At 38.7% G+C, this 12,297-nt stretch overlaps 1 protein-coding gene across 1 annotated transcript in view; it reads left to right on the top strand.

Annotated features, from left to right (window-relative positions):
* The window catches only part of LOC150076371 (transmembrane protein 220-like), an 81,736-nt gene that overhangs the window by 48,978 nt on the left and 20,461 nt on the right, over positions 1-12,297 (top strand). The window contains exon 3 of the mRNA XM_090387336.1: positions 11,374-11,403. Coding sequence (XP_090243462.1) covers positions 11,374-11,403 — 30 coding nt within the window. The remainder of the gene's footprint in view (positions 1-11,373; positions 11,404-12,297) is intronic.

Genomic DNA, 12,297 nt, shown 5'->3' with positions numbered 1-12,297 from the left:
ATTGTGCTGTGTTAGCAGCCATGAGGATTAATGGAAGAGAAACGAAAGACCAGCAGCAGAAGAACCAAAAACAGAAGAAACCACCAGCTTGGGAAAGAAGACTTCAGCAGAAGATAGAAGAATTAAGAGTCAAGATAGGCCAGTTGACTCAGTACCACTGGGCAATAGGAGTAAGAAATTAATTGGAAAAGTGAAGAGCATCCTCAAGAAAGACAGCGTCCATAGCAAACATGAGACAAAAAATCAGAGAATAGGAGAGTACTTGGACACATTGAAGCAGAACCTCCTTGTACTCAGCAAGAGACTACGCCGATACAAAGAGAGCTCCCGGAGGAAAATAAACAACTGAATCTTTTATGAGGACCAAAGAGGACCAAACGGGAATCTCGAAAAAGACGGGAAAGAAGGGAACGGACCACCCAAGAAGAAGATGATTGAGGAGTTCTGGGGAAACATATGGAGCAGGGAAGTAAGACATAACAGCCGAGCCACCTGGATAGAACTAGAATGCAAGAAAACCAAGGACGTACAAGAAATGAGAGGGTGGGAGATCCGGGAAGAAGTAAAACAGACGATCAAGCACTCTCACAACTGGAAAACTCCAGGAATAGATAACGTCCACAACTACTGGTACATGAAGCTCACTTGCACACACACAAGCACCTGGCAGAGCAGTTCACCCAAATGATAAGGCACCTAGAGACAATCCCAAAGTTTCTCACTCAAGGAATCACATATCTGAAGCCTAAAGACGAAGATACAAGAAACCCTGCGAAATATAGGCCAATCACCTGCCTTCCAACAACATACAAGTCCTGACCAGCTGCATAACCAGGAAGATATCAGGCCACATGGAGAACCAGAACATAATGGCCGAACAGCAGAAAGGATGCAAGCAACTGAGCAAAGGATGCAAGGAGCAATTAACTATTGATGCCGTGGTTATGGAGCAAGCCTACAAGAAGTGCCTCAACATGTACACACCCTACATCGATTACCGCAAGGCCTTTGACTCCGTGCCTCACACCTGGCTGATAGAGGCGTTGACCATCTGCAAAGTCAATCCGATAGTGACACACTTCTAGGAGAAACGATGCCGAAATGGAGTGCCACCATTAAGGTCAAAAACATCACAACTAGGCCAATCTCCATCAGGAGAGGGATCTTTCAGGGAGATGCCCTGAGCCCATTGTGGTTCTGTCTACCACTTAACCCGCTATCTACCATGCTCAACAGTAGCAAGTACGGATATAACCTCAAAGAAGGAAGGAAGAACCTGTACACCCCACCCACCTGATGTACATGGATGACATCAAGCTCTACGTGGGAACCCGAGAAGCACCTTCAGCAACTACTCCAGATCACCGAAGAATTCAGCAATGATATTAGGATGGAAATTGGTCTAGACAAATGCAAGACCCACAGATTGTGTCAGGGAAAATTAGTCAACCGAAACTACCAGCTGCAGAGTGGTAAAGAGATCGAAGCCATGGCAGAGGAAGAGGCATACAAATACTTGGGGATGATGCAGGCTCAGCAGTTACAGCACAAGGAAATTAAGGCCTGCCTGATCGAAAAATACCATCAGAGACTCAGAAGCCTGTTGAAAGCAAAGCTCAATGGAGGGAACACAGTTAAAGCCATAAACACCTATGCAGTCCCAGTGCTAATGTACTACTTCGGGGTCATAGATTGGACTAACACCGAGCTGGAGGATATCATGAGAAAGACAAGGACAGCCAACACCACCCAAAATCTGCCGTGGAGAGACTGACAATTGCCCAGGAAGAAGGAGGAAGGGGCCTGATAGACCTCATTGAGCAACAGAAGATAGCAATAGTTAACCTGAAGGATTACTTCCAGAAACACACAGCAGCACTCCACCAGGCCATCAGGAAGATCGACAAGCAGTATATCCCACTCATTCTAAGCAAGGAGTCCCCTCCCAACCAGGAGGTACAAACGAAGCTAGAAAGATGGGCAGAGAAGACACTCCATGGCAGGCACTACAATGATCTCCATCAAGATCACGTAGGTAAAATTGCTTCCAATGCATGGCTCACGAGCGGGATGCTCTTCCCCGAGACTGAAGGATTCGTGCTCGCCATTCAAGACCAGGCAATCAACACTAGGAACTATAGAAAATACATTGCCAAGGAGCCCAGAGTGTTCGATGACACATGCCGACGATGCCACCTGGCCTCAGAAACGATCCAACACATCACTGAGGGATGCAAGGTGATCACCCAGACCGAGTACACTCATAGACACGACCAGGTAGCCAGGATAATACATCAGAAGCTAGCAAGGAAATACCAGTTGGTCGAAGAAAGTGTACCATACTACAACTACAAACAAAACCCCAGGCAGTACTAGAGACCCGAACCCATAAGCTGTACTGGGACGGCACAACAGACCAGGCATAACCCTTGTGTACAAGAAGGAAAAGGCTACTTATCTGATTGACATAGCGGTACCCAACACTGGCAACCTGCAGAAACCCACGTGAAAAAAATCAAGAAGTACAAGAACCTAAGACAGGAGATCAAAAGATGTGGCATATGTAACAAGTAACGACCATCCCGATCATCATATCAACCACAGGTATGGTGCCATAGACTCTACATAACAGCCTAGTAGCAATAGGTCTCCTAGCGAACACCTACAAGGAACTCCAGGAAGTCGCAATCCTGAACACCTGTAAGATAGTCAGAGAGTTCCTCGACCAACAGTAACGTGCCAGACATAACACTCGGGCGTCTCCGTAGCCAGGTGGGAAGGAGCAGCAGTGCCTAGCACACACTTCTTGATTAGACCGGGGTTCGAGCCCATCACCACCAAATATGGAGGATGCGGAAAGGTCAGAGAATGACCACCGCATATCCCGGAGCAATATGGCCTTAGTTGCTAATGCTCCTAAAAACCAAACAACAGCAACAGCAAACCAGACATAACAACAACCACCCTGTGCACTTGGTAGCAATACTCGTCATGAGGTGGAACCCCCCAATCAGGGAGAAATAATATAAGAGAAATAATAATAATAATAACATCTCTAAGACTTTCTGATTCTATTCAGAAGAGCAACTTCATAAATCATGTATCTCTTGCAAATTCTCTTCACTTCCAGTTGTATAGATATTTACTTTTTGCAACATGCCTTTTTAACAGATATTTCCATGGGCACTCTTATTCTGAATTGATACCTTTATGTGAACTTACACTTACAGGAACTCCCCTACTTACATAATACTTGACTTATGGAAATTCGACTTTATGTAAGTTTTTGCCGGCTGGTGCAAACAATAAATGGAGGTATTGTGAAAATATCATAATGTGAACCTAATAACATTTTTTTTTTTTTGTAATTCATTCCAAGTCCTTGGAATTTAAAAATTTTGCTATATTACTAAGCTTTTTATCTCTCTAAAAGGTTATTTTTATAATGGAAATTGCACTACCCTTTCATCTTTATCATATGTTCCATTATAAGAATCAATTTTGAATGCCTCTGTGATATTTTTCTAAAGAACTTTTCTGGAGGTCACAACCAAAAACAATAAAAGAAATTTGCACTTTCCGGTTTATTGCACTTTTCTGTTAGTGCATCTAATTATAAATGGGTAGTAAACTCGATCTTATTGTATTTGTGATAATACCGATAACTGCAGTTGTGTGGGTTTTTATGTTATTATGGTGAAATGTGTTTCCCCTTCACTGAAATATTCAATTATATAAAAAACAAATTTTCAGAAACTTCTCTTCATTCCTATTTACGTATTACAATGATGAAGGGAAAGTACAAAGGGAAAGTGCAAGTGGTGGTAGTGCCAGGAAACGAAACAAAATTGATTTAGAAATGAAGATGATTAATTAAGAAGCAGGACAAAGTTTGTCATCTAATGCAAGGGAATTAGGTCTCACTGCTTCAACAGTGAATACTATTTTAAGGACAGTGCACTATATTACAGACCAGTTAGTTTAACTTCTGTTCCGGGTAAAATAATGGAGTCGCTGGTTAAAGATGCATTGCAGGATCATCTAGACAAGACTGCAGCAATAATTCAAACACAGCATGGGTTTGTTAAGGGAAAGTCTTGTCTGACAAATTTGATTGGTTATTATGATGTGGTCACAAAGGAACTGGATGCAAAAAATAATTTTGATATCATATACTTGGATTTCAGGAAAGCTTTTGACACTGTTGCGCATGGAAGACTACTGTACAAATTGGAGCAGAATGGTATTAAGGGTAAGTTGCTACAATGGATAAAAGGATGGTTAAGTGGGAGAAGACAGAGGGTGGTAATCAATGGGTGCTGCTCTTCGTGGACTAATGTTATTAGTGGAGTCCCACAGGGTTCGGTGTTGGGTCCACTGTTGTTTTGTGTATTTATCAATGATATTGATGAAGGTATATCAGGCTTAATGTCGAAGTTTGCAGATGACACAAAGGTTGGCAGGGTTGTTAATGACAGTAATGGCAGTGTGCTACTGCAACAGGATCTAGATAATTTGGGCAGATGGGCTAAGAAGTGGCAACTGAAGTTTAACCTTGACAAATGTAAAGTACTGCATATGGGTAGAAGTAACCCCAGAGAAACGTACCAACTGTGTGGTACTACACTTAAGGTGGTAGAAAATGAAAAAGACCTGGGAGTAATTGTGCAGTCAGATATGAAGTTCTCTGAGCAATGTAGAGAGGCTGCCAGGGCAGGTCATGGGGTTTTGTCAATGATATATAGGAATTTTGCTAGCAGGGAAAAGGAGGTGATTATCCCTCTGTATAAGGCAATGGTCAGGCCACGCCTTGAGTACTGCGTACAGGTCTGGAGGCCTCATTTTAGGAAGGATGTAGATTTACTTGAGCGTGTACAGAGAAGGGCAACAAGATTGGTGAGGGGAATGAAGGGATCCTCTTACCAAGAGAGGCTTAAGTTCTGCAAATTGCAGTGGCTGAAGACTAGGCACCTGCGCGGTGATCTGATTGAGATCTATAAGGTCTTGAATGGGTTGAGCACGCTGAATTCTGATGGGATCCTTCCACTTGTTCAGATTACGAACCTAAAGGGGCATAAATTCAAATAGAAAAGACAGATGTAGAATAGATGTGCGGAAATTTGCCTTTAGCCAGCGGGTAGTTAATTGCTGGAACAAACTTCCATCTGTCGTTGTGGAAGTTGATAGCTTGAATAAATTTAAGGAGGAACTGGACAGGCATTTGGAGGGAATGGTGTGATTTTTTTTTTTTTTTTTTTTGCCTGATGCTGCATAAGCTCATACATTTGCTTTCTTGCATCACATGCCACTACTACTACTACTATATGTGCACTTAAGATCAACAGTAATCACAAAACAGTGTTCAGGTGTTATATCGAAAATGGAACAGCTGTTAATAATATGGATGGAAAATCAGATTCAGAAGTGAGTGCCCCCGAGTCTAATGAACATTCAAGCAAAAGCAACAAATATTTATAAAGATATTAAGATAAGTATAGCAAACCCCAACCCAAGTTTGTGGCATGCAACAGATGGTTTAATGGGTTCAAGCATCACGCTGGTTACCACAACCGTAAAGTATGCGATGAAGTCGCCAATTCTGCAGCTGCAGAGAAATTTTGTGATGTGTTGGAAAAAATTATCGATGAAGGCCGCTGGCTATTCAATGCAGCAAATTTTTAATGTTGACGAGACTGCTCTGTATTGGAAAAAAATGCCGGATCGAACATACATTGCCAAAGATGAAAAGATAATGCTAGGTTTTAAGGCGTCAAAAGATAGGGCCATGCTCTTGCTTGGGGCTAATGCAGTGGGAGATTACTGCTTGTGTACCATTCTGGAAATCCTCGTGTATTTAAGGGCATCAATAAAGCCACCCTACCTGTGCATTTCTTATCGAATCAGAGAACATAGATAACAATATCTCTCTATGAGGATTGGTTTAAATGCTGCTTCATTCCTGAGGTTGAAAAATATTGTAAAGACAACGATGTTCCTTTCAAGATTTTGCTTCTAAAGATGATGCTCCCGGACATCCTATGCATCAAGATGATTTCAATTCGAATGTGAGAGTCATATTTCTACTGCCGAACACAACTTCATTCATCCAACCTGTGGATCAGGGTGTTGTTTTGAATTTAAAAAGCATACTATTTATGCAAAACATTTGCTCAGGCATTGTCTGCAGTAGACGGTGAGAAAAATTTTTCTTTAAGCAACTTTTGGAAATCTTACAATATTTACCATGCCATCTTAAACATAAATAAGGCCTGGGTGAAAATTACTAAAAGTTGTTTAAATGGTACATGGAAGAAAACATGCTCACGGAACGTAAAAGTCTTCAAAGGATTTGAAAAAGATGAATTATATGAAGAGGTTACAGATAAGATTGTAAAGGTTGCAGAGCTACTTTAGTTGGAGGTTGATGCCAAAGATGTGAAGGAGTTAATAGAGGAAGAAGAGAAGGAATTATCTAATGAAGAACTTAGACTTGCATGCAGCATTAGTGAAAGAAGAAAATCCTAAAAAAGCTCAAGATAAACCAAATGAGGAGCCGAGCCACTTCATCACCAGAGAGATGGCAGTGGTATTTCGTAAAATTGCATCGGCAATGGCAAGGTTTGAGAAGATGGATCCTGACAGCGAACGATTCTTAAAAGTTAACAGAGGGGAGAAGGATATGCTTGCTTGCTACAAAGAAATCTACAATGAAAAGAAAAAAGCCACCTTCCAGTCATCCATTAATATGTTCTTTTGTAAGGTTCAGCAGCCTACCTCTTCTAAATCTCCGCAACCATCGACCTCCACAGCAGCGTACTTATCAGCTGAAGATGTCGATTGTGGCAGCGATGCTCGAGAGGTAAAACTTATTGACATTATGCCTTTCTCCTCTCTTTTTTTGTAGGTTTACAATTTTGAAATTTTTTAAATTGCATGCTTTTGTAATTTTTTCTGGATATGAGATAAAAAATTGAATAAATACAATAAATAATTCTATTTACATGTTTGTCGAACATTTCTTTTTTGATTCAATCAATTCAGTGAGCACAGTTGCAAGTGCTGCATATGCATGGGGAAAATTCCAACTTACATAGAGTTCCGCAGAATGCAATCCTTAGGTAAGTTGGGGAGTCGCTGTATTTCTAAACCAATTACCAGACCATTGAAAACACTTGTAACAACAGCCAGCATCCATTGATAGCTCAAATTCAAACTAACCTGACTTTTTTTTTTTCTTCTTTCTCTCTCATATATTTTTAAATCTTTCTTCATTTATTTTTCTCTATTGTCTACAACAGGGGTGGCCAGTGAGTCGATTGCGGCTTTAATTTTGGTCTATCACGACGAATTTTAAATATACAGTCATCCCTCGATTTACGTGGTCAGGTATAATACCAAAATTTTATATTGCGCAGAGGGTTTCGCTACCTGCACGTTATTTTATTTATTTTTTTTTTTTTACGAAGCTTCAAAAATAGGAATGAAGAGCAGATTTTGAAAATTTATTTATTTTTTTTTGCATGATTGAAGATTTCATTGAAGGAGAAACACATTTCACCATAATAACGTAAAATACCACAGAATTCCAGCTGTCGGTATTATTGCAAATGCAATAAGATTGAGTTTACTACCCGTTTATAAATTAGATTGCACTAGCAGAAAAGTGCAAATTGTTTTTATTGTTTTATGGTCATGACCTCCAGAAATAGCTTTAGAAAAATATCACAAAGGCATTCAAAACTGATTCTTATAAGGATATAACCAAACGGAGCAATAAACAGTGGTGTGTTTGTCTGGTTATTTTGGAAACAACTTCCTTATTCAGGAATCCTCTTCATCGATCATCCTATGTTAGCTGTTCAGACAGAATATTTTTCCGGTTCACGCAACTTAAAGTGTTTCAGCATTAGCATTAGTAGAGGCATATGATGCAAGAAAGCAAGCTTATGCAGCATCAGCCAAAAAAAAAAAAAAAAAACTTCCACTTCACCCCTCCGTTCGTTCGAAATACCTGTCCAACCGAGCCTTAAATTTATTTAGGCTATCAACTTCCACAACAAAGGATAGAAGTCTGTTCCACCAACCAACTACCTGCTGACTAAAGGCAAATTTCCGCACATCTATCCTACATCTGTCTTTCCTCAATTTGAATTTATGCTCTCTCAGGTGATTATTCTGAGCAAGAGGAAGAATCCCATCAGCATTGAGCATGCTCAAACCATTCAGAGCTTTATACACCTCTATCAGATCACCTCGCCGGTGCCTAGTCTCCAGACACTGTAATTTGCAAAACTTAAGCCTTTCTTCGTAAGAGCAACCCTTTGTTCCATTCACTAATCTTGTTGCCCTTCTCTGTACTCCATCAATAACAACAGATGGAGCTAAAGCAATGACGGGGCATCTTAACAGATTCATCACATTGGGCCAAAAGAATGATGAATTCCCAGATTTTTTGAGTTACCACTGTACATCCACCAACAAGTGTTAGCCAGTAAAAGATTAAATACTAAAAGTCTTATGGACATCGCTTTCAAAATCGTGAATTCCATCAGAGGACAATCTCTTCAAAGGCGACTTTTCAAAATTCCTACCATTGTTTGGCGCACAGTGGCCTTTAGCTGTCGTTGCTGTTGTTGTTGTTTGGTTTTTTTAGGAGCAACTAAGGCCATATTGCTCCGGGGATATGCTGTGGTCATTCCCTTACCTTTCCGCATCCGGTGGCTCACGGGCTCAAACCCCAATCTAATCAAGAAGCATGTGCTATGCACTGCTGCTCCTGCCCACCTGGCTATGGAGGCGCCACAGCTGTCGTTGCACTGTAAAACATCCAACAACAACAACTTTTCAAAATGCAACTCGATGAAAAAGAACCAGATCTGATATTACACACAGATGTGAGGTGGCTGAGTTGGAGTAAGTTTCTACAGAGATTTCGAAATTTGCTGAATGAAATTAAAAAATTTGTTGATCAAAGGGGAGATGATTATCAGCAGCTACAAGATACGGAGTGGTTGCGTGATCTGACTTTTTTAACAGATTTTACCAGTAAATTAAGTGATCTGAATTTGGAATTACAAGGAAAAAAATAAAAATGTGGGTGACATGATTAGTAGTATTTTTGCATCTAAATATCAATTTTTGGCAATGGCTAAGGATCTTAAAGAAAAAAAATTTGACCATTTTGCAAATATGCAAGATCATTTGCAAAAATATCCTGTTTTTGAATTTAATAGTGAGAAATATGTTTCTGAAATTGAGAATGTTATGGACAATTTTGAAACCAGAATCAGTGATTTTAAAACAATTGAAGACATTTTTAAATATATTTCTTATCCATTTAATGTCCACTTAGATACAAAACAAATTGCAGGAAAAATCGCTGTGATTTTTCACATGGAGAAAATATTACTTGAAAATGAAATTATTACATTGCAAAATGATATCTTCCTAAAAGCCAGATCATCAGAAGACTTTAAAATATGTTTGCCGAGAAAAGTACCCAAATGTAAAAAAATGCAGTGAACTTTTAAATTCCTGTTTTGGTTCCACATATCTGTATGAGTCGGCCTTTTCGTATTTGAAACAAACAAAGATGAAGAATCGCTGTGCTCTTACGGACTTGCATACAGAAGATTCTTTACAGTTGGCCTTATCACAGTATATCCCCAATTTTGAAAGCTTGGCAGATGACATGAAGACACAAACTTCGCATAATTAAAATTTTAAATAAGAATTCTGAATTGTATCGAATTTTAAAATTTATAAACAACATTTTTCAATATGTGTTGATTAACTTTTTTAACCTTTTGAAGGAAAGAAGGAGAAAAGTAGATCGTATCACAAATTAAGTTGGCCACTCCTGGTCTTCAATGTTTCATTTCCTGAAAATTATGATAACCTGTAGAAATGTCATCTGAAATGTCAACGTATTTCTATTGTAGTTTGAGAAAATATTCCATTTCTGGTGTTACTGTGGAAAAAAAAATTGTGAACTCAGTGTAGTTTAAGGAACTGAAAATTTTCTTTTAGTAAAAATTGCCTTTAAGCTAATCTATCTTAGTTAATGGTTCTCTGAAACCTGATTAACAGTGAATGAAAGGCCAAGATAACAACCTCTTCATTTAGGTCATTAGGTTATATTTCTTTATGTTTCAGCTGTCCTCAAACTAATTTCACTGGCAGAGGCAGAAATTCACAAATTTTTCATTTTCATTTCTTTGAGAAACAGAAGCACTTGGAAACCGTCTGTAGTTTTCCAAACCTGTGCTTTAATAGAGTATACCAAATGTGAAATTGTTAATTGCTAAATGTGATATTCTTATGTGCATAACTGGAAATATCTCAGAATTCAAGACGATAAATAATACGAAACTCTGAATTGTGCTTTAATTAATAAATGATTTCTTTGCTACCATACCTGATTAATTTGGATTTCTTTAGAAAGGCCCTTGTGGGTAACACAGTTGGTAGGATCACCGTCCTCCCACACCGGGTGGAAAAGACCCGAGTTTCAAACCCTTCGATGATGGGAGGAACTTTTATGGGTCTTTTTCACAATGTGGCTGAGTTAGTTAGTGAGGGTAGCATCTCCATTTTTTGTCCAGAAAACAGAAAATCGACCTTAGAACACACGCAATTTACAGAGAGTATACACGGAGCAACATGGCCTTAGTCGCCGATGCTCCTAAAACCTAATAACTACAACAGCAACATCTTTAGAAAGCAAGTGAAGTTGACATCATGTCCAACTTTCCAGACCAGCAACATCTGGGAAGTTGGGCACATTGTTAGTCCCATTGAAGTAGAGATTATTGGCAAAAATTACTGGCAATTTCTCTATAGGAAATGGGCAGAACCATTGTTCATGAAATAATGCTCAACACATACAATATGGATTGAGGCTGCACATCCTAATTATCGAGAACAGCATGTACAATTGATGTGAGCAATGTGAGTTAGAATATCTAGATGCCATGCTGAAATGAAAACCACTAATCAATTAGCATTCAGGATACAACAGATTTCTCTTAGCTTTTGACTAGATGCTTCACAGTCCTATCAGTTTGTATGTATAATGGATAAGTCTCAACGAGGCAGGTGGGCCGGCAGTGAAGAAGGAAGATTCTGGTTCCCAGAAAACTTCACAGCCCTTTCTTTCTGGTTGAAAACAGAAAACCACAGCCAAGCATATTTTTTCATCATGATCAGTGGAAGTCTTTTTAAGAACTTTAGGAGAACAGTTAATAAGATCTCTTAATAAGATCAAACACTCAAAAGTTCCTGTATTTAAATATTTGTTTTGTTTGTTTTTAACTTACATTTGTTAATTGTGTAAGCCATAGAACCATTGACTTAGTTCATTTTCAATTTCAGCTGAATGATCCTGATCCATGGTTGTGGATAGTAAGTATTGGGTACAATAAGTGTCGATACTTAAGTGTTATATACATAATTGATCTTTCCTTTAAATATCCAATCTCTTCTGGGTTTTGATTAAATAAAATAATTGAATTGTGATTATCAGAATATTCTTAATTTTAGCACTTCAGGAGTTTGGTTTGGATTTGATACAATACTAATGTCTCCTAAAGAAAGCATCTTCCAGGAAGTCAGGTTCTATTTTGTTAGCTTCCATTGTAATCTGAGTGAGTGCAGAATTCATTCCACACTTTGTTTGCATCTTACAGAATTGAAGACAGTAGCAGTGCTGGGACTTTACATTTTAGTGAATCAAGATAAGTGTATTTTTGCATGTGTTAATTGATTCAGAAAATTCATGTAATTCTGTATGTCAGATTGAGCTTCACCTCAGCCGAAGGTAAGAGATAAAAATTGTGTCACATGATATATCCTGTATGTTATAGTTTCTGTTGCACAGTTGTTTCACTTGTTTATTATTGTTATTATTCAGTTTCTAATAATTTGCACATTAATTTTACATTAGCCTATTTGCTTCAATAATTATCCCAGTTCTTTCACCATACTATTTGATTAATGTCCATTCTGAGGACTTATATTTTCCTTTTTTATGGTATCTTCTCTCTGCAGATTCCTTCATCCATGTAATGCAGGAAAGCTTTTCACATTTACTTATGCATTTATGTATTTTATTTGCATACTCCTGAAGTCTTGTAAAATTTTTGGAAACAATTATGAGTGGAATTGCTATAGCTGTTCTATTGAGATCAACAGTTACTATCTGTCTGACTTGTATCCTAGCCTCCAGACCATCCTTTGTAATAGGAATCTATGTGCAGACTTAAATTTTCAATTCACAATTTTCAAATATTTTGGCTA

Source organism: Mastigoproctus giganteus, chromosome 13 (assembly GCF_048544385.1).
Source record: "Mastigoproctus giganteus isolate SK-2022 chromosome 13, ASM4854438v1, whole genome shotgun sequence".
NCBI lineage: Eukaryota > Metazoa > Arthropoda > Arachnida > Uropygi > Thelyphonidae > Mastigoproctus > Mastigoproctus giganteus.
This window is presented reverse-complemented; position numbering and strand designations above follow the sequence as displayed.